Source organism: Cheilinus undulatus, linkage group 6 (genome assembly GCF_018320785.1).
Source record: "Cheilinus undulatus linkage group 6, ASM1832078v1, whole genome shotgun sequence".
Lineage (NCBI taxonomy): Eukaryota > Metazoa > Chordata > Actinopteri > Labriformes > Labridae > Cheilinus > Cheilinus undulatus.
The window spans coordinates 17,898,154-17,919,831 of NC_054870.1; the positions used below are offsets into that span (position 1 = coordinate 17,898,154).

At 39.4% G+C, this 21,678-nt stretch overlaps 1 protein-coding gene across 1 annotated transcript in view; it reads left to right on the plus strand.

The window, feature by feature from the left end:
* LOC121511054 (spectrin beta chain, non-erythrocytic 1) overlaps positions 1–21,678 on the plus strand; it is a 187,238-nt gene that overhangs the window by 51,540 nt on the left and 114,020 nt on the right. The window contains exon 2 of the mRNA XM_041789564.1: positions 15,809–16,116. Coding sequence (XP_041645498.1) covers positions 15,969–16,116 — 148 coding nt within the window. The 5' untranslated portion in view covers positions 15,809–15,968. The remainder of the gene's footprint in view (positions 1–15,808; positions 16,117–21,678) is intronic.

The following is a 21,678-nucleotide window of genomic DNA, read 5'->3' on the forward strand; positions in this document are numbered from 1 at the left end:
GGCCAAGTCAATTTTGCCTCATGTTTATCACTTGCTTGTGAATGTGACATTTTACGAACACTTTTTTTTAAGGTTATTATTATTATTTTCTTTTGAACCCTTATTGAGATAGGACAGCTGAATAGAGACAGGAAATAGGGGGAGAGAGAGTGGGGGGAAGTACCAGGAATCAACCAGTGCGTAAAGGACTATAGACTCTGTTTATAGGTGCCTGCTTTACCTACTGAGATAAACCAGCACCTGGACATTTTTTGAGTTGTCCAGATCAGCACTTTTGGCCTCTGATCCCAATCGTTTTTTTTTTTTTTTGTTTGTTTGTTTGTTTGTTTTTTTAATATTGAGTATCTACCGATTACGAGTCACAATCTGATACTCATGTTTGCCTACATTAGAGTTTCAATGGTTTTCGTTTACAAAAAATTATAACTGCTACAGCTAAGGTTGTTTAAATATTAGAACTATTAATTTAAGATTTATTTGGGTTTTTTTGTGCCTTTATTGATAAAGGAGGAAAGTAGATAGAATTGGAAATTGGGGTGAGAGCTCTGATTTACTTTAATGATTAGTCAAAAATAAAGTTACATATTTACTTAGAGCAATGTTTGAATTAAATCAGACAAGAATCAAAAATCCACTAAAAATTGTCAAAACGGCTGACAGACCGGAGCAGTCACAAAAAACCCAACCCATTAGTTAAAAAAATAATAATTCAAATTACCTCAGTGCCACTTAAAGGTGGTGTAAACAGCTTCAGCAGTCACAGTATCAAATGAATTAAATCAATGAATTTTAAATATGACAATCCCACCTAGAAGTGCTGTAATTAGCTTGACTATATTAAAACAAAAATGAAAAAAAAGAACTCAAAACATCCATACTCCACTGTAAAGTGGTGGTAGCAGTTTGACTTGAGGCACAGGATAAAAAAAAATAATCAGATTAAGAACAACAATCCCTGTTAGTATGGAATGACGTTAGTGTCAGAAAGATTCAACAAAACTTCTCCAGTTTCAAACAAACATAGCCATTTGAAAACCCAAAAAGTGATACAAGCAAAAAAAAAAAGTTCACATCAAGAGTACAATTTCAAAGTTGCAAACAACTCTCACTCCTTTATTTTGCAGTTACGCAGCTTGATCCTTTGTTTGCCTTTCTTGAGTTTTTGCTTGCATTCAGACACAAGTGTCACATGTGGGCGGGCTTTTCTGGGGTGTATAACTATTGGCCAATGAGTTTTTGAGTGACTGCTCAGTCACTCCAGATGCTCTGGAAGTTGTTCGTTTCATGTCAATTTAAGAAGGAAACCAGTGGACTATTGTTTTAGTATCAGTTTGACTGAATCATTTATGCTTCATTAAGTCTTACTCTTGATTAAACATGTATTTTGTATGTGCTGCACCAGATGTTCTGTTGGTTGATACACATATGTGTAGTATTTTTTTTCAGCCACGTCATGTGTCATCTTTAGTTTGTTGAAAAACTAGACAGCTTATTATCTGGTGGCTCATAGATGGAATAGGTGTCACTCAGCAGACCAGGGTTCGCTTCCCGATTAGTTTATTTCTCGATGTCAGCAGTATTGTTTCTTATTTTCAGGAATAATACATAACTGCTGAATTATGATCACTTTGCACTCAGTTTGAGCCCCTTCTGTTTAGATATTGGAGGTCACAGGTGAAAAGTCAAGGTTACTGGGCCTACTGATTCTCCTTTGCTTGTGAATGTGATGTCCAAATTATGCTCTAAGGGAAAATCTTCAAACTTTGCAAACATCCACTGTGAATCAAAGACAAACTGATACATTTTAGAACTCATAGTCAAAGGTCAGTGTTACTGGGCCTCATGTACTCCCGTTATAGGGAATTTGATATCTGAAGAAAGCTTTAAGGTTTTTCTTTAAGTTTGCACAAATGCCCTCTCTGGATCAAGGATGGTTTGATTGTATTTTGGAGGCCACATGTGGGTAAAAGTCACTGGGCCTCATGTTTATCCCTTGCTTGTTTTCTGTTTGACCTCTATACTCTTAACTGGCTCAGTAATTGAAAGTTTATTACTAAATACTTCCTTTCAACCACGTACACCCACAAAACCCATCCAAGCCCTCTTTCTTTACCCACCCCTGCACTTTCACTGTCAGTCAGTTGTATACCTCATGGAGTTATGTAACCCCCAGGTGGTAGTTTTAGCTCCTTTATGAAAACACATTAATTCTTTATTATTGGAGACATTTTTCCAGCTTGTCTGGCCACTTTAATTTTCTGTTTCATGAAGATTTGATATTTTTTCCCTTCCTTTTGTGGAAAAACTCCTGAGTATTTGCTCGTGTTAAGAATGCCCAAAATGTATCCATCCATTTACTTTTACTTCTTACTTTTTCTTTTTCCTTAATCTTCTTGCACTAGTTGTTTATTTTACTCTCTTGAAGTCTCTGTAGTAGTAAGAGCAGTCATTATAGCAGATTTACATGTCAAGTTGAAGTTCTCAAGTTTCTCAAGTTTTAGTCCCGCATGTATTTTTTAACTGAATATTTGACATTTAATTTCTTCCTCTAAGTTCTACTCCACTTTAACCAGCAGTTCCCTTAAAAATGTTTGCTATTTGGAGACTGAAGCTGAATTAAAGCCTGATAGAGACATAGCAGCCTGTTGGCAGAGCGACAACTGGATTAACAATGATTATGACAAATGTAACCTCAAATGGATTCTCAGTCTGTTTATTTAGAGAATTTCTGAGTGGAAAATGAAAAGATGAGTGTATGAAGCTTGTTGCATTTTGGCCAACACCCTTGGGTAATAAAAGAGGAGAAGAATAAAATCTGTTTGTTTACAAGGTTTTAAACAAATTATGAGAGTGAACCGAAAGGAAATGTATCAAAAGAGGAGTCACAGAGAGGATTTTTGTCTTTTTCTAAAGTTGGGAGACAAAAAACAAATGGAGCTTAAAGAGTGGGGCTTTGTATGTGTCTCTGTTTGTGTTTATGGTCCACTGGTCCATTGATTTATCAGCGTAACCGTGGCAACCAGTGTCTGCATTAGCAGTTAACCTTCTCAGATAACCTAATTAGTCAGAGCAGAGATGCTGACTGGCCTGCACATCTTGTAACACTGTCAGAGAGGATTTACTTTCACTTTTGATTTTAAAGAGGAAAGAATCACTGAGATGCCGTTCTCCTTAAATTTGTTCCAACTCAGCTATAATTTGAGTGTTTGTCCTAGTGCAACCGGAAGCAAACGTCATCAGATGGAGTGTGTATGAATATAAATGTATAGCTGCTGCACCATTCCCGTCATAATTACTCACAGGAAGAGCATATACTCAGCGGACTCTTTTGTCTCTCTTTGATTCGCCTACGCATGCTTTTCATGTGTCACTTTGACTTTCTCATCATAAATGTGATGCAGGAGGATAATAAAAATGCTCTCTGCACTCTGTCAGTTAAACAATCACTGTCAAAGCAGCAAGAATCCAAGAGGAAGGGAGACTTCTTTCTTCCTGCCACTCCTGTTGTCATCTGGAGATTGTTTGCCCTGATGATTAATGTGTAGACTGTTGTGGATTGATAACATAACAAAGATGTAACAGGATGTGCCACTGGGCATGCTGGTGGGCCCACTGAGGTTTTGAAAATTAAATGATAAAGAGACAAAACAAGTTTAGTTAGAGTTGTGTTTAGTATGCTGTAGAGTGTCATCAGAATTTTAAACTTTGTTATGATAAAGATTGAAATCAAATAATATAAACTTGGCACAAAATGTAGAGAAATTTATGTTTAGCAATAAATCTTATACTGTTGGAAAGCCTTTTTATTTCTGTGTTTAATTGTGCCACATTTGTAAGGAACATGCATTTGTGGGATGAGCAGCAGAGCTGAGTATGTGGGTTACACCCATGAAAAATTAGCAAAATCTTCTCTGCCAAAGTCAAACAGCTTAGTCTGCCATTGAGTCTTACACTGTCTCATACCCTGTCACAACAGCCTGGCTCCTGCTCCTCATGCTGGTCACCAGCCTCGTCACACACTGTTGTGGGATGGCATCCCATTCTTCAACCAGCATATGCACAAAACAGCCAATGTGGTTGTGTTAGTCACTCTGCCATGAACAGCACGCCCAAGCTAATCCCGAAAGTGTTCAATGGGGTTGAGGTCCGGACTGCTGGCGGGCCATTCCATCCTCTCCACTCCCAAATTCTGGAGGTAGACCCTGATAACCCCGCTCTGTAGGGGAGAGTGTTGTCATCTTGGAGGATAGAGTTCGGTCCCAGGCTGTGGAGATACGGGATTGCCACTGGTTGCAGAACCTCATTTCAGTATCTCCCTGCATTAAGATTACCTCCAATGATGACAAGCCGCCGCCCCACACCATCACACTGCCTCCAGCAAAAGATGTGACTCTGTGCAGCAGTCTGCAATGTAAATGGGCCTGATGGTGAATGGCAGTCATTGCAGGCGTCCTGATATCCCTATATGATCAGAGATTGGCTGTGTGCGGTCTGTTCCAGATTGTCTGGGCAGAGAGTCGTCGGCCTTATCGTCCTGCAAACCTTGACTGCAAATCTGTAGAAGACAGCCCACAGTTTCTAAGTGCTGACAGAGTGAGGAAACAGTCTTCTGGGGATTTCATCATTTTGGGACGCCCACTTGGCGGCCTGTCTCAGACCTCTAGGGTTACATGAAACTTACTTGGCCTTTAGTTTGGAGATGGTACTAGGGATTTTCTGAAGTGACACTACTTTACTGTTTTTCTAATGTTAATCAGAATAACTGAGATTTTATTGTTTTAACTTGTGATATTCAAAAAGTCTCAAACTATAAGGGCTGACAACCTCAAGTCGATTGGTTGATTAATTGGTCAATGACCTCATGTTCGACCAAAATCCAATTGGTCGAACAATCACACGTTCTACTTCAATTGGAAGAATCCATTTTTTTGCAGGGGTGAGTAGGGAGATGTCATGTGTTTTTATTTTTTCAGTTATCTAGTGTTAAAATATATAATAATAAAAAAATAACTATGAATATAACTATTCAGGCATAATTTATGTGTGCCTTTAAGGGTAATTAATTACAGGTTAAATACCCAGAAAGTCAAAAAAACATTGAAAAGTCAGCGTTGTGGCAACATTTTGTTAAAAAGTATTATTATTTAATTACAACAGAAGGTGGTTATACTGCAAAAATCATAAGATTTTTAGTTCACTGAGCAGTTCGTTTTGGATTCATTTAGAATTTTAACTACCACCTAAATGCACTGACTATATTGTCAGTGATAAGTTTGATGTAGAAATAACATGAAGTGGTTTTTTTTTTAGTTTTGTTTGTTTGTTTGGTTTTTTTTTGGTGTGTCCCACGACCAATCGATTAATTGATGATCTGGTGCAATTTTAGTCGACCAAGTTTTTCTTACTGGGCAACTCACATTGTACCCAAGCACATTTGACCCCGAAAAACTATTTTTGGCTAGGGTAAATGCTCTGTGTTGCGCTAAAGCATGGTTTATTTCCTTGGCCATGGCAGAGATGGAAGAGGCGGGCTCTGTGAGACCGGGCTTCTTGTAAAACGCGTCTGTCACATTACTGTGTCATATCTGTGTATCTGTGCTCTGGCCTGCTTGGGCCTGGAGCAATTTGAGTGCAGGCCAGCAAGGAACAGACAAGGGGGTGACATTAGTACTTTGGTGTGGTGTAACTGGCCCTCCTGTGAGTCCACCCTTCATGTGCCTCTTTCATCCAGATTATTTCCATACCTTAATAAGTGCCTTCAAGTGCCTTCAAGTACCTTCCTGCTGTGTTTCTGGCAAAATTTTACCATTTTACCATTTTATAATATGTATAATTTTTGCCTTGATGCCTGTCTGTCTGTGAGCAAGAATTGAAGAACTGCTTTTACCGCCTTAATAGACCTAAAATCTGCACTGCGACAGAACTTTCCAGCATCTGTTCTGTCAGACACTCCCTGTCCCTCTGCAATCAGACCTGTGTTGTGACTTGGCGTCGGCTGTGGATAGCTGTGTTTTCAGCTCCAGCTGATGTTGAGCCACTGTGTTTGATGCTGTTTGAATATGATGGTGTCAGGTCAGATAACTGCTGCTGCCCTACATGGCTCTGTGTGGCCTACATAACAGTGCAGAGTTGAGGGTATGATGGATGACTTCCTCATGCCGCACACTCACTTGTCCTAAATATACATATACACCTGTGTGTGTGTGTGTGAGAGAGAGAGAGAGAGAGAGGAGACTGCAGTGAAGGTTGAGGTGACCTTGGAAAGAAGTCTGTCATGCAGTACTTCTACAGGTCCAGTCTAATATGGGTGAACCTAAGTGGTCCACCACGTCTATGTATGGTTGATGGATGTAGCGCTGTCTCCTCAGGATCCAAGAGCGACAGGCTTAAATCCATCCTGCAGCAGGTTAGCAGCTGTTAAGTAGCAGCTGTCAAAAACTTAAGAAGAGACTTGCGGTAATTTTATAAAATTTAAAAAGGTTAAAAAAGAACAAACAACCCAGATACTTGTATTAGAAAATGCTTAAGTATAGATAATCTGTTCATTAAAACGTCATCGACACTGTTCACAAAGTATTTCTGTGAGAGGAGAATTCACTACATAAATCCAAAACTTAAGGCACTTGATGGTTATTTAGGAGCCTGAACCCAGTGGTTATGGAGTTGAACATAAAAATGATGACTTTTCTAAAGGAATTGGCATCATAAGTTTAAAAAACAGTCACAGGTGTAGAGGTGCATTTCAGAAATCTTTTTAATTTAAGAAGTGAAACCTCCATGCATTCTTGACTTATCAGCAGTCTTCCCCATGATTATGGTTGTGTGAACTCAACCAGAGTGAGAGAAGGCTCAGGAAACCTTTGCAAATTGGACTTTTCCACAATATTCTAATATTTTAAGTTGGTGTTTTTTTTTATTTTTATAAGCTGTAAGCTGTAATCATCAACATTAAAACCAAAAATGTCATGAGCTGTTTGAATTTGTAATGATGAACGTAGAGAATATGGAAATTTTGCTGTCTGAAGAAAATCAAAGGAAAAATGAACTTTTACATGATATTCTAATTTTTTCAGATGAACGTGTATTTGACTGCTGTTAAGCCTCTCTGTCAAACTGAACAGACTCGCCAGTCTTGTGACCTAAGATGTCATAAACTGACATCACATACATATAAGTATTTTAACCATGATATCAGAGTTGGATCTTAACTTTTAAATTGTTGTTAATACATTATTGGATGCGGAAAATCTATTAAGAGGCAAGCAGACAACAGCTCTGCTGCCTCAGAGCGATCCCTGGCAGTGATCACCAAGAAGAAAAGAAAGCAAGAGGAAGAAGAAAACAACATTCCCATATTTTACTGCTCTCTAGTTTCATCTCAAAGAGCTTTATTTTAAACTCCATCATTTGAGGATGACAAACATCAAGAATTGTTTTTAACAACATTAAATGCAACACAGTAATTTTTGATAGCTGTGCTGAACCACTGTTTTCTGATCTACTGCCTTTCATTCTCAGGGCTTGTTTTCATCTAAATGGCAGCATGGTCCTTCTGGAGAGAGGAAGAGATGTTGGGCTGCTCTTACTGATAAATAATCCAGTTTGGTTTCGGATAACATATCTGATTTCTTTCTAGAGATATTAAAGAAGATGCATCTTCCATAAAATGCCGGATTTATTGTAAACTACAAAGTTTTCACAGTAATTCGTGAAGTTTTCGACATTTGTCAAAGCATAGTACTGTATACACAATTCACAGCATTCTTAATATTCTACATGGGGAGGGAGAGATTTTATATCATTTAAAGTAACTCAGGCCTCCTATATGAATTCTTTATCTTAACATTAGATGTTGATCTGGTGTTGTGGCTGGTGAATGTGACTTGCATAAATATTTTTGACTAGGAATTGTTATTTTTTTGTTGCTAGATTCACATTCATTCATCTGTCTGAAGTGGTTCTGAAAATCAGCTTGAAGACAACTTCAGTTGTCTGTCTGCATTTTAAACTTTTTACATTTATTTATCTTTCATCTCTGAGGCTTTTTCAATACAGAAACCTTTTCAAACTTCCATGAACCTCCTGATTTCTTTGTGTGACTTTTGAAGCAAGGTTGCAGCAAGGTTATGAGTGAAAAAGCAGAGAGTCTGGTGTTTGTGTACTGGCATACACTTACCATGCTTGTAGACTTCAGGTTGAGAGCTGTGGATGGAGTGTGCAAGCGTCTCGTCCTGCGTGGGAGTTTGAATGCTGCCCGGGACTCTGCAGGGTTTCAGTTGCCATGGTGAACAATTGATACTCAAATTATTAAGACTGCTAAAAATACCAAGAATTAAAGTGTTGAGATCCATCTGTTTTTCCATCTGTACTTGTGATAGAACAACGTCTCTGCTGCAGACACAGTTTTAATGATGACTTCCTCTCCTCCGGTTCTGCACATCAGAGGTTTAAGATTCTGCTTCTTCATGTTGAGCGAAATTTTTGAGACTTGTTTTTCCAGCTACTCATGTTGAAGTCTTTAATGTGCAAGTCTCATTATTTGCATGTTGTTATCTCTTATAGTCTGTCTCAAGGCTGACACCATTATGTTGTGGTCTTACACAACATTTCAAGTCACATAGAGCCTCGCTACTCAGTTCTACAAATCTTGCATAACAAGGGAGATCAGCTGTTAAAGTTGGCCTTCCTGGCTGGCATTGCAAATATGATTTGTGGGTGGCTCCAGGTGAGCCAGGAAGGTTGCTTTTAAACAGCTTTTCTCCCTTATTATGTGAAATTCATCCATGAGACAGAACTGGTTGTTTATTGTTTTTTTTTTTGTGCAAGTCATCTTTTGTTATTGCTTTGACTTGAAGGCATCCTTTCAGCAGAATTTGCATATTGTGTGTTGAAGTATCTTTCTTATTATTTAAAGTGACCGATTTCATGCTAAAAGTTATTTTTTTCCTATGGCAGCCTATTTTTCTTACAAGTACAGCCAAGCTTCAGTAGTAACTGTAGTAACATTAAGAATTGTGCAAAAACACACACAAAAAAATCCCAAAATAAGTAACTCCTCCAAGTTAAAGTTTACTAATTTTGTTTTTCTTTTCTCATGTCTCAGTCTTCTGCTGCAGCGTCTCTTCAGCTCTTCTGTAAAATGTTTCTGTAATTTGGCTTTGCTGTCAGGAAACTTTTCTCCTTTCTGAAGCTCCAGCCGAGTGTCTTTGTGCTGCTGTCGGCAGCTTGACGAGTGGACTCCCACACAATGCGTGCTGGGACACTGGTAACCATAGTGATCTGGGGTTTTGACTTGATAATGTCGGTCTTTCGCTGTGAACTTCAAGAGAGAGAAAAAGAAAATATGCATCATAATTCAAGACAGACGATAATTAAATATTTGTGAGTCTTTTCTGCTCCAGTGACTTGAGCTAGACTGTGTCAGGTTGTGTTACATTTACCAACTCAACCTCTGGGGTTCCTCCAGTGTTTTTAGCTTCATTTTGTAGAGTGATAGTATGACCTGGACCCTGTTATCTTTTGCCCCAGTTTATAAGAAGATTTCAAGAGTGGCTATCTGAAACTTAGTCTTTTAACATGATGATTTAACAGGACATATGTTCCTCAGCAATTGTCTTTGAGCATCTTATCATCAATACATGGGTACTGGTAGCTTTGACAGGCTTGATATCATGGTCTGAGAGCTTTTTTCCAGGGGTGAGGGTGCACTTGCAATCATTATCTTCCGAGTTTGTTCTTAATATTTATATGCTTTCGGCTAAATGCCTTTATTTGGATAGGAGAGTGGAAAGAATCAGGAAGTAAAGGCAGAGCCTGGGGAATTACATGCTGGAGAGGAACCACAGGCCAGACTTGAACCCTGTCTGCTCAAACTACAACAGGCTTCATTGATTATCCTCTCTGGACAAAAATTACAGGTTACTGACACCTCTTTATTCTGTTCAGTTTCCAGGGTAGACGTCATAACTACCTAACGATGTAGAGAGAAAAAGGAAAATAATAGGCTTTGAAAAGAAGAGCTCTACATAATCATGTTGTTAATGGCTATACTCTGTGTTGCAAGAATTAAAATAAAAGAGAAATGGGGGGAAAAAAATAAACGTCGCACTCAACAGCACTTATCAGAGCGAGATGGAGAAAGCTTTAATAGGAGTTGATTGTAGTGGAAGATACAGGGAGTGAGAGGTGGGTGGAAGATGTGGGCGAACGAGAGCAGAGGAAAGATCCATGGGATAATAGAAAGAATCCTCAGGAAGATATAAAGTGAAACAAATGTCCTGTGGATCCCCTGAAATATTGTTAAGGTTGATTTAGAAGACTTTTTGAATCCGTTTTATTAATAAGCTGACTAAGATAATCCAACAGTAAGCTGTATTCTATTATTATGATTAAGAAACTTGAAGGAGCACATTTACTATCACGGTCTTGAGCCACTCTTCCTGTCAGTATCGTGTCTCCATTCATCATCCTGTCATCTGTGTCTCTCTATTTCTGTCCTTCCTGTTCTCAGCCAGTGTCATTACTGCCTCTCCTCCCTTATCTCTCCATTCTCTCTCTCTTTCCTCCTATAAATATCCCTCCTGAGGATTTACACTTCTTTTAGCTTAAACTCACAGTCCCTTTCTCTCCCCTGCCCTCTTTACTGGTATGCACTGTCTCTCTGAAATTACATTTTGTCATAATATTTTGGTTACATTGTCGTGTATGCAACGACCTCAGCATTGCTCCCTTTTAACCTTAAAACTCCCAATTAAATGACACAGATCAGTCAGTGTCAAAGATAAAGCCGCTCATCTTGCTGTCCTGCCATGACACACTTTCCAAAAACTCTGTGAACGTGTGTTGTCATAACTCCATGGCTGGTGTGCATGTCTACGTGTTTGTGCACCTTATTGCTTCTGAATGAGTGCACATTGTGCTAGCTGCACTCACAAACACTCACACCGACAGGGTCCCAACAGCAGCGTATTTTTAGCGTAGCAACACAAACAGCTCCTGCAGCTGACTGGTTGTTGAGCTGCTAGTGGGTGGCAGCAGATACACACACTGATCTGCAAGTTTTGGCTCTGCAGACCCTCCTCAGAAGCAGAAATAATCTTATTGGCTGAGCTGAACGTCAGTGGGTGGAGCTGTGCAGGGATGCAGAATAGAGTTTGGATTCATTGCTGTGGGAAAGGACAGGATGGAGAGAAGAATTTGTCCTGGATCAGCAGGAACACAATTTGAAACACTATCACCCAGTCATTGAACAGATCCATTGAGTCTCTCTGTTGGTCTCAGCTTTAAAGTCCAAATGACTTTTTTTTTTTATTATTTTCTTCGGAATCAACAGATATACTTCTTTCTTTCCCACAGTTGCTGTTTTTATTTTTAAACAATAAATAATCGTGCAACTTAGGATGCCACAAAATGCCTCTTTATTAGGCATTTAAAATGAGCTAAGATATAAATTTTGTCATATTTCAACAAAAATCTTGATCCGTGTCAGTGTGGGACAATCAAATGTTTAACATTTTTGTGGATATGCAGTCGTGTGTAAGCTTTAGGCATGTACAGCAATAAGGATTCATCACAGGGCCCGATGTGCCACAACCCGGGCTAGAGAGGAAGGGAGGACAGCCAGAGTCAGGCTCTATGGCATCTTTTTTGTCAAGGCTTCTTCACTCTTGATAATACTCCTAGAGACTGCAAATGTTTTTGGGCCTTTGGAACATCCATCCAGCACGATTAGCATGACATGTAACCCTACTACTACCCAGATTGTACCCTAGGCTGTTCTTATTCTCCACATCCACCCCTTACTCTGCTCCAAAGGTGTCAACATTGCTATATTTTCAATAGATGATTTTCCTATGCCCTATTTGTAACCTTGCAAAGCAATGGATTGACCAGGTTCCATGTCTGTCATCAGTCAGATTTATCTTCCAGAGCTTCAATCTAAAAACCTTTGTGCTTTGTCTGAGAATGACTTGACCAAGCAGTGTTATTTAGGAAAACGAGTTTGCTACAGGTGTTTCATTGCACTGCACACCTGCAAACAATGGTGGCCAGTGAACAGATTAGCATGGATGCAGCTATAGCAGCAGTTTGACAGAATGGGACAACATGTCCTTATTTAAAGAAAACCAAATATCTGTATCAAAAGCTTCTCTTGGCTGAAATGATGTTTTTGCGCTGCCGATAATAACAATACCTGTCAGGCTCTTTGATCTACCTCCCAGAGCTGTACATGTCCACTATGTGTTAAATTCTATCGCCCTGGTTGGTCTGCAATAGATGTGACAGAAAGTTTGACCAAACACCCTCAGGTTTTTTCCAAAGGTTCTGGCTCTTCCAAACCCAGACTATGGGTTGTTGCCCAGATGGATTTGATATCTCGTGCATTAGATATGTGAAACAGCCTATCTTGCGTGTTGGATTTAAGAGTTTATACTTGACCCATGATACACTTTGTTTCCCATTTTAATGTCTGGTTCAGAAAGTCATTTTGACCATGTCCACATGCTGAAATACATTAGTTGCTGACTGTGATTGGCTGATTAGATATTTGCATTTACAAGCAATTGGGCAGGTGTACCTAATGAAGTGGCCAGTGAGTGTACATTGCAGAGGGTAGAAAACAGATCTCGAGGATGGCTGAAATGTGGCCTGAGCTGGTGTCTCTCTGCCCGGGTGCTGTTTCTACTGCGGTGGTGTGATTATGCAGAGTCATGGTGCCGTCTGCTGACTGCAGGATCCAAACAGGCTTTTGGTGCTGAGCCGTTCTGCTGACTCGCTGCTCTCAGTTTACCTGCTCTGTTTGTTCAGACAGGTTCAGCAGCAGAGAGCACAATAAAATATAAGGAAATTAAAAGTGCATTTCAGTATTGATTGCTCTGAAATTAAAGAAAAAAGGCTATAATATTTATGACTTTACTGGTAAATTGATTTACACTCTCAGTTAGGATATGTTTTACAACAGTCTTCTTAACAGTATTTGGTTTATTGCATTTCTGAAAGATGAGGTGAAAATGTGAAACTCTCACCAAACATCACTGTCTACATACTTATTTTGCAGCGACTTTGAGAGAATCTCTGTCCTGACAAGGTAGCATCAATCTATGTGCTTCATGTCTTCACTACATCAAACAAATCTTTGAACCTTTGTTGAACTGAAGGTTTCCACCTGCTGGATGTTTTATAACAGCTGACACATAAACACAGTTCATGCTCGCCTGCTGTTATACTTCACCATGACTGTATCATTTATGCAATGCATGAAATAATACTGTGGTTTCAGCATTTCTGCACTTCATGAGTGAAAACTATAATTTGATTATTGACTGAGTATATTTTGCTCATTAAGAAGGATGTAGGGAGTGTGATCAAAGCCTGTGTTTCTGTCATACTGCTTTAATACCTTGTGGCATATGCATGTCAGCTCCTTTGCTATGTCCTCCTATATGTGAATAATCATCACACAGATTGAGAAAAGGAAGAAATAAATGTGCTTTATTTGTTTCCTAAAGACTCACAGCTCTGAAATGTGTGGGTGTTTTGGTTCTTTTATCTTGTAGTAAGATGTGGTGACCACAGGGGGGCACCATTCCTTCATTGTAGGATTTTTTTTCAGGGTAAGTCAGGGAGAGGCTGCATCAACCTGCAGCCAATCAGAGAACAGCGTGATGGTCATATGACTTCCACAGCAGGCTGCTGCTTTCTGAGCATCTTTTTCACATCATTTCTCTGCAGTTCTGTTTTTAATGAGGCAAGCAGTTTCTCACACTGACACTGTGAAATCCATCAGAATCAACACAATATATTTAACTTCTCTTGCAGGTGGAGCCTACACATAACAAAAATATATTTTAGAAGAAAAAACTAAGACTGTAATTAATGTTAACAGGAACAAATAAAACAAAGACTGAGAAAACACATTGGCAAATCTGACAGATTTACAAATGCGCTGCATTAGAGGAAACTCTGATAAACAAGACATGTCAGCCATTCATGTGAATATTGTACAAAGAAAAACATCAGTTTTCAACATTTAGAGGAAAAAAATATGCATGTATAAATCACATGTAGGCTGCCACTGTGGTGCATCGCACTCTAGGTAACAATGCAGAATAGCTGCATTTTTCTTCCCACATCTATCCACTTCAGTCTACATTAAGTAACTTCTTTCTTATGGCCTTCTTCACAAGCTTGCCGATAAGAGGGAATAAAGAGGAGAGCTTTCTGAGGCCCAGCCAAATGGAGCCCATAGAGGTCATGAAAATCATGAATTATATTGAAGTTAAGCTGTGATAACCATATTTTTGTTTTATGAATAATAACCACTCTAATCAAAGTAACAAAAATTGCTTTTTTTATAAATGCTGTAGTGCAATATACTATATTTTATTGGTGATGTTAACATGTGGATGGGCACTTTGACTGAAACATTTGGAAAGTAAGGCAGACTTCATAGTTAAGACATGACCTTCACAAATGTCAAAATGCCAGAAAATAGAGTAAAAAAAACATGAAATAACTTCAAGGGGAAAATAATGAAGTAATTGTAAAAGAAAAAAAATGAAAAATGGCAAAATGGATAAAAAGTTGGCTATCAAAAAATTGTATTAAGTTGTTACAGATTAGCTAAAATGGGTTAAAAGCTTTGAAAACAGGTTAAGAAAGGCAATAAAAGGTCAAAAATCCGTTGGAAAATGGTGAAAAGCCAAGTTATTTTAACATCTGAATCCAATAATAGCTTGACACACTTTTCAACCCCAAAATGTAGTAACTGTTAGCCAGGATGCTATCACCAATGCTACTGATCCAACACACATGCATTGATATAATCAATGAGCCCTGAGTAGGGAATGGCCATTCTCTGTGCTGTTCAGGGACCCAGCTAATTCTGTGGGCAGGCCTGACTCTTCACTGAAACTGCACTTGGGTAAAAATTTAAAAAGTTTCAAGGGTTAAGAATGGCATCACTACCCAGAAAGCTTTGCATGACAATGGTGGCCATGTGAATCTATTTCAAAAGTTTTCACATAAGGTACAGTGGTTTTTATTAAATACAGTATAGACTAGGTGAAGTCAGCACATTTTAATTTGCAAGGTTCACTTTAAGGGTTGCATTAAATGCATAGTAGATACATTCATGCTAATTTGCAGGCTTGGTGTTCAGTGTTTATGGGTGCAGCTGTTTTTGTCTTGTTTTGCCAGAAAAAGTTAGATATTCTCTCCTTTAGCCCAAAACTAAAGAGAAAATTGATTCTTTACGTTATCATGTACTGTATATCATCACCAATAAACAATAACTATTATCTTATTTTAACTGATATAAAAACTGATATAGACATAATGTTGGCATGTGAAATGCTCTGTTTTGGTGCCTTTCTTGTGATGTTGTTGGTGATGCTGGAGATCCAGCCAACAAATCCTGTCAGTAAACACTATTCTGCATTGTTGTTTCATGCTATTTCAAGGTCAGCCTCATATGTTTGTCTATTAAGAAACTGGTTAAAATTGACATTAAGGGTTAAAATCGCTCTGAAATGCTTTCAGTGTGTAGAAAATCAATATTATAGAGCATGTGAAGGAATCATCTCAAAGAGCAAAGAGAGAACACTGAAAGGTTTTTTGATCTAGAGGGCCCAATAAGCCCAATTTGGAGGAAATTCTTTGACTTTGGCAGCGAAAAAATTAAAATGCTGAATGTTCAAGGATGATTTAGGTTGCTTTGTGTTTCTATTGAATGATTTCTAATTTCGAAGCCAGAGCCTTTGTCCAGTGCTCTAATTCTTCTCTCTCTCTCTGTTTGATTCTCAACAAGGTTTTCGACGAGCTTCGCGGCCTGCCAGTCAGAGCCGGTCTGAGAGAGTGTGAAAGTGCGTGTTTGAGGATTCCGTCGCTAACGGCAACAGGCGGCAGGTGGAAGGACTTAAGGGCAGCAGCAGCGACGGCGGTGGGGGCGGAGTCGCAGCCAGGTCAAGATGACGTCGGTGGCGGCGGAGTTCGAACACATGGAGATCCAACAGCAATTCAGTGATGGCGTCAATAACCGCTGGGATGCTGATGACTGGGACAACGAGAACAGCTCTGCTCGCCTGTTCGAGCGCTCACGCATCAAAGCCCTTGCAGGTAGGAAGATGATGCATGAAAGTTTGAATTTTAGTTCAGCTTCTTTCAAGGAATGTCCAAGCTGACCGGAACTGATTTAAAGTGTTTGATGGTCTTCCTTTATTTCCTCGTTTTTAAATTTAGGTCAGCTAATTCAGACTTCCTTGGTGTTAATCCAGCTGTTGTCAGCAAGCCAATTAGTTCTATAAAAAAGTTTTAAGAATCACATTTGTTAATCCTCGATGACTGTGCTCTTATTTAAAAGGGGGCATATTTAACCCTTTTAAGACAAGTTTATATTTCTCTCAGAGGTCCCCAAAACATGCCTGTGAAATTTATTGCTGAAAAAACACTCCAGTACTAGATTTTTGCATGTCTAAAATCCCCTCTGTTTCAGCCCTTCTCAAGACGAGCCTTTTCTGTGTCTTTAAATGGTAATTAGCTGTCTGACTCTGCCCCTGACCACACCCCTCTCAGGAAATGGATGCAGCACTCCTGATGTTACAGACACTTTTATCCAAAGTTTAGGACCTGACTGAGATTCAAACCGTCAATTTCCCAGACCGTAGTCAGCAGGGTTACCCACTGAGCTATCTCAGCTGGTAGCTGAGAGGATCAGTAGAGGAGGGTGGAACTTTCCTCCAGGTGGGGAGGGCCAACCAAACCTGGGGGCGGGTGCTTATGCCCCATGTGAGGTCACTAGCTGTGAAATCTGAGAATGGCTTGTTTCAGCACATATTTTCTGAAAGGTAGAGAAAGAGAGGGGGAGAGGGAATGGATTTTTCTGGTACTTGAGGGGATTGTGGACAGGCCAGGGGCACACATTTGTGTTAGAAAAGCCTGAAAAAGGGATTTTTGCATGATATGTCCCCTTTAAAATTGATGCTATCCTTAGATCAAAAGGTCCATAGATTAGAGTCACATCTTCAGCAGTCAAATTAAGCTTAGTCAGATTTTTGACCAGATCTCTATCATGATATTATTCTCAACAGCTTTAGGAAATGAACCCATAACACCCTTAGTTTAGGCTCAAAGAGCAAAATTATCATGATGTACAGTTCGTATTATCAGGTTTAAGCAATCAGTGCCTCAGTCTGATCCACAATGAGCAGCTGTTCTAAACAATTAGCAACTTTGGCCAAGGCAGAAACCTAGGGGAGAACCAGAGTCATTGAACAGCTATCTGTTGTGACCGCTTAGGCTGAGACAGCGGGGTGGTCATTGGCTGGTTTGACACTTCAACCTTGGTTCAGTTCTGTTCAAGGTTGCCCCAAAGGTTTGGACCAGCCCACCGGGCCCTGGGCACTCAGTATGCGATGAGGTGCATCAGGCCCTGGAATGCCTATCAGGCCCAGATCAAGCAGCTGACCCTTCTGATCCTGGCTCTCCTGAGCACGTCAGCATTTGACACACAGTCTTGCCAACGAAACATAAAGATGCACCAAAGAGAAGTTGCCACAATGGAATCCAGCTGGCACCTCTGGCCATTAGTCAACGTCCAGATCTCACAAGAGTATACAGTAAGACCTGGAGGACCGAAAAACTGTCTTGCTCAGTCAACCATGACAGATATATTGAAGCAAATAGAGGAAGAACTACAGATAATACAAACCTATAGCTTCCTTGCCAAAAAACATCATGCAAGCCTGGATTAGTTGCACCATCATTAGATCTGTGGTGGATGTGTTGTCATATTTTTGTTGTCTTCATCCTGTGTGCTGTTGTGTAGCCTTAGTGGAAGTTTGAATGGTTTGTGTGAGGTCTCAGAGTTTATGTCAACACAGAGAACAATGACCTCTCAGAAAACAAGTTACATTTGTATTTCTTCCTTTTGAATGAGTAAACATTATGATGGAGAAGGAAAGTTAAATGTTTCCTCCTTTGTTGTGGGGAGTTTGTGTTTATAAGGTCCTGAATAGTCTGACTCAGGAAAATGAATGATTGCTCATTAGATGTTAGTTGAATTTATGTATGTTATGTATGCTGCATAACTAACTTCCTGCAGACTTTTCCCCACCCCTGTTTCTCACACCTGTTAATAATCAGAAGTAACGAGTGCTAACAAGGCTTCTTAACGAGCTTCAGCCTGAGCAAATTTAAACACCACTGGCTTCTGTTTCTCCTTGCATTACAAGTGTCTGGTCTCCACATGATATCCACATGAAACACTTTATTCTACTTTCTCTCACTTCATTTGATTTGCTTAAAGAAAAAAGTATGCTATATGGACAGAAGTTTTTGGCCACCTGACCATTACACCAACAGGGACTGTAGTGACACTGTTTTCAAATATGTGCACTTTAATAGGTAGATTTATGTAGGTGTTTGAATGTTATAGAATTCAGACACTGAAAATGACAGCCTACCTGTGAGTATTTTATGAGTGTGACCTTCACAGTGCTGATTATCAACACTCTCATGCCTTAATGTGTAAGTGTGTCAGCGTGTGGATGTATGTGTATATGTGCCTGTGTTTCAGTAACTCTACCTCCCACTCAGCCTGCTGTTTTTACCCTGATGGCCGACTGCCTCAGTAGTGTCCCACTTCACTAAATAATTCACACCAGTGTTAAATATGCACGAGAAGGCTGATGTGTGTCCGTGTGTGTGCGTTAGAGTGAGCTTTAAAATGTAAGAGGGTGGAGCTTTTGTTTCTTGATGACATCAGTTCACCTGCAGAAAGAATTCATCTCCTGATATTTGATTTGATAATGTCTCAATCACATATTTTACTATAAAATTGATTATGTTTAGAAATTAGATGTCAATTAAACAAAATGCTTCTGTTTTGAACTTCAGCTGTAAAATGTGTGAAGCTAAATTGATATAGTTGACAATAGCAGTACATGTGTGTTGAAGACTGAAACATGACAATCAGGAAAATGTCCCTTACATAATGTACTGTTAAAGCAGATGTGCAGCACATGAAATTTAGTACAGTGTAAAAGAAATGTTGAGCTATAAGGTCTAATTTTAAATTGCCTGTAGTTAAATAAATCTTAAACATTAAGTTTAAGATTCATTGTAAGAGGTGCTGTGCCTTACTGGATAACTCAAAGAAGTGTATAGTTTTCTTACTTTCACTCACAAACATTTAGTTTGTGAATGAATTTAGGACAAAAAACATTTTTTGAAAACACAAAAATGCACTTTTACAAACTGTAAAGAGTGCACCATGTCAACAGTAGTCCATTCTTCACTGTGTGAGCCAAACGGCTCAGACAGCAGTGGTCCACGTGACGTGAAATTTTTCACCCCTTCAGCCTTAGCCTTTCTGAAGCAAAAGTGGTGAAGTAAAACACCAGTGTGGAGTTATGAGCCCAAAACACTTTTTCCCTGTGTGTGTAAATGCTGTACACTGAGTTTTTAAAATCATCTGGAAGGAGGTTTTCCAAAGGCATGGTTTCAGTGAAAAAAACGCCTGCCTATGTGGGGCCTTAAATGAAGCTACAGGCTTTCAACCGTGTCACTAGATCTGGATGGGAACTTTTCAAGCCAGAATTTACAGTAAAACTGCTTCTTTCATTTGAAAAAGCTTGTACATAATAAAGAAAACATGAGTGAACAGTGCATTTTCCTCTTGTCATATTTAACCTTTCGAGCATGTCGCTGACAGCCATTCAAGCTCTCTGATGTTGTCAGTGTCAATGATGTCTAAATATCCCCCCTTTTTTCTCCTCCTCCTCTTTGCACTCGCTTCCTGTCGCTGCTGAGCTCAGCAGGCTGTGTGGGGTGATGACATTGAATCAGCACTGTGTGTGATACAGGCTGAGTGTATGCATCTGTTAGTGTGTGTCCTTGTGCTCCCTCTTTAGATCACAAAGAGAGTCTTCTTTGTTCCTGCTGTAAGTCATTTGAATACCAGATCAGCAACTGTATGTCACATGGTTTCATCACTTGTTATGGTAACAGTCATTTAGAACTAGAACTTTAACTTGTAGTTGCAGTTTTATGGTATGAATAAAGTCCAGCTAAGCAGGTTTAGTGGTTAAAACAGCATTAATAGTAGTTTGACTTTGACTGAATATCAATGGTGTGGACTAAAGACTTTTAAGGACATCGAGGAAATTAGCGCTTGATTGGTTTTGTAGCATTTTATGAACAAAACAACAAATTAAGAGAATAACCAACTGATCGATGAAGAAAAAAAGCGAATATTTGCAGCTCTAACCGTAAAAAAGATTATAAAGTGGACGGACTGAGTGCTCAGTGTGACTTTGAGTCATTTAGGCCTTCATCAGTTCACCTGAAAACTGATGCTGAGACCTTCAGGCTGTGTGTGTGATGCTGAAGCCAAGTGTGCTACACCTCCATATGATATGCTGGGAAACACAAAACCGCCGGTCACCATGGAAACGCAGGCAGATCTACTTACAGTGACGGCAGAGACAGAAGGAGTGTGTGTAGTGTGGGTGTTTTTTTTTTTGACTGTTGTGTTTTATTGAGATCATGACAAATCAAACTATTAAAAGTGCAGATGTCTAAATATGTAAGATAAATGTTTCTGTGTGTTAACTCTCAGTGTTTGATGTTTAAGCGTAAATGATGTACTAGGTCTGTGGAGTTGACGCTGATTCTTAAACCACAGTCATCATCTAGTAAAATGTATCCATCCTGACAGTGTCGGACTATAGCTACTGTGTCCCTAAAATCCTCCTGGTAATGGGGCTTACTTTCTGTCTTACAAGCTCAGGGGGAGAAGCTCCTGAAAGAATGCTTCTTCTTTATAAACACCTTTTCCAAAACTGACCACATGTGTCTGTTTTAAACTGCTAGTTCATCATTAAATACAGTTCATTTAGAAGGTATTCAGACCCCTTCACTTTCTTCAGCCTGATGCTACAGTAAAAAATGTATTATTAATATTTAACACTCAGTTTCTACACCTTGATTGGAGTCCACCTGTGGTCAGTTAAATTGACTGGACATAGTTTGAAGACACACCTCCTGGGACATTTCTGGGCAAGGCTAGCTGCAAAAACATTCTGTTGCACTTAAAGTCCCCAAATGGGGGAGAGGGGTCTTAGAAAGAGAGGTGACCAAGAGCCCCATGGCCACTCTGACTGAGCTCCAAAGATCCTGTGTGGAGGGGGGATAAAGCTCCAGAGGGACAACCATCACTGCAACCCTCCACCGATCTGGGCTTTAAGGCAGAGTGTCTAGATGGAAGCCTCTCCTCAGTGCAAAACACATAAAAGCCTGGCTGGAGTTTGCAACAAAGCTTTTTATGTGGAGTAGAAAAATTTAGCAGAGATCAAGAGAAATGGGAGAAGCCTGATCTAAATTTCAAGAGCTTCTGCAAGGAGTCTGAATATAAATGTCAAAGTGAATTTTTCAGTTTTTTATTTGTGATAAAGTTGCAAAAATGTTTACAATTCTGTTTTCACCTTCATGATGGGGTACTGAGTGGAGATTAATGAGAATATTTTTTGCTAGCATCAGGCTGCAACATAACAAAGAGGAAATACAGTTAAAGGGGTCTAAATTCTTTCTGAATGCACTGTAGATCCTGATGATTAAAGCCAAATTAAAGCTGCAAAACAAAATAACTAGAGCGGTTTAACTTCTTTTGTCTTTTAAACC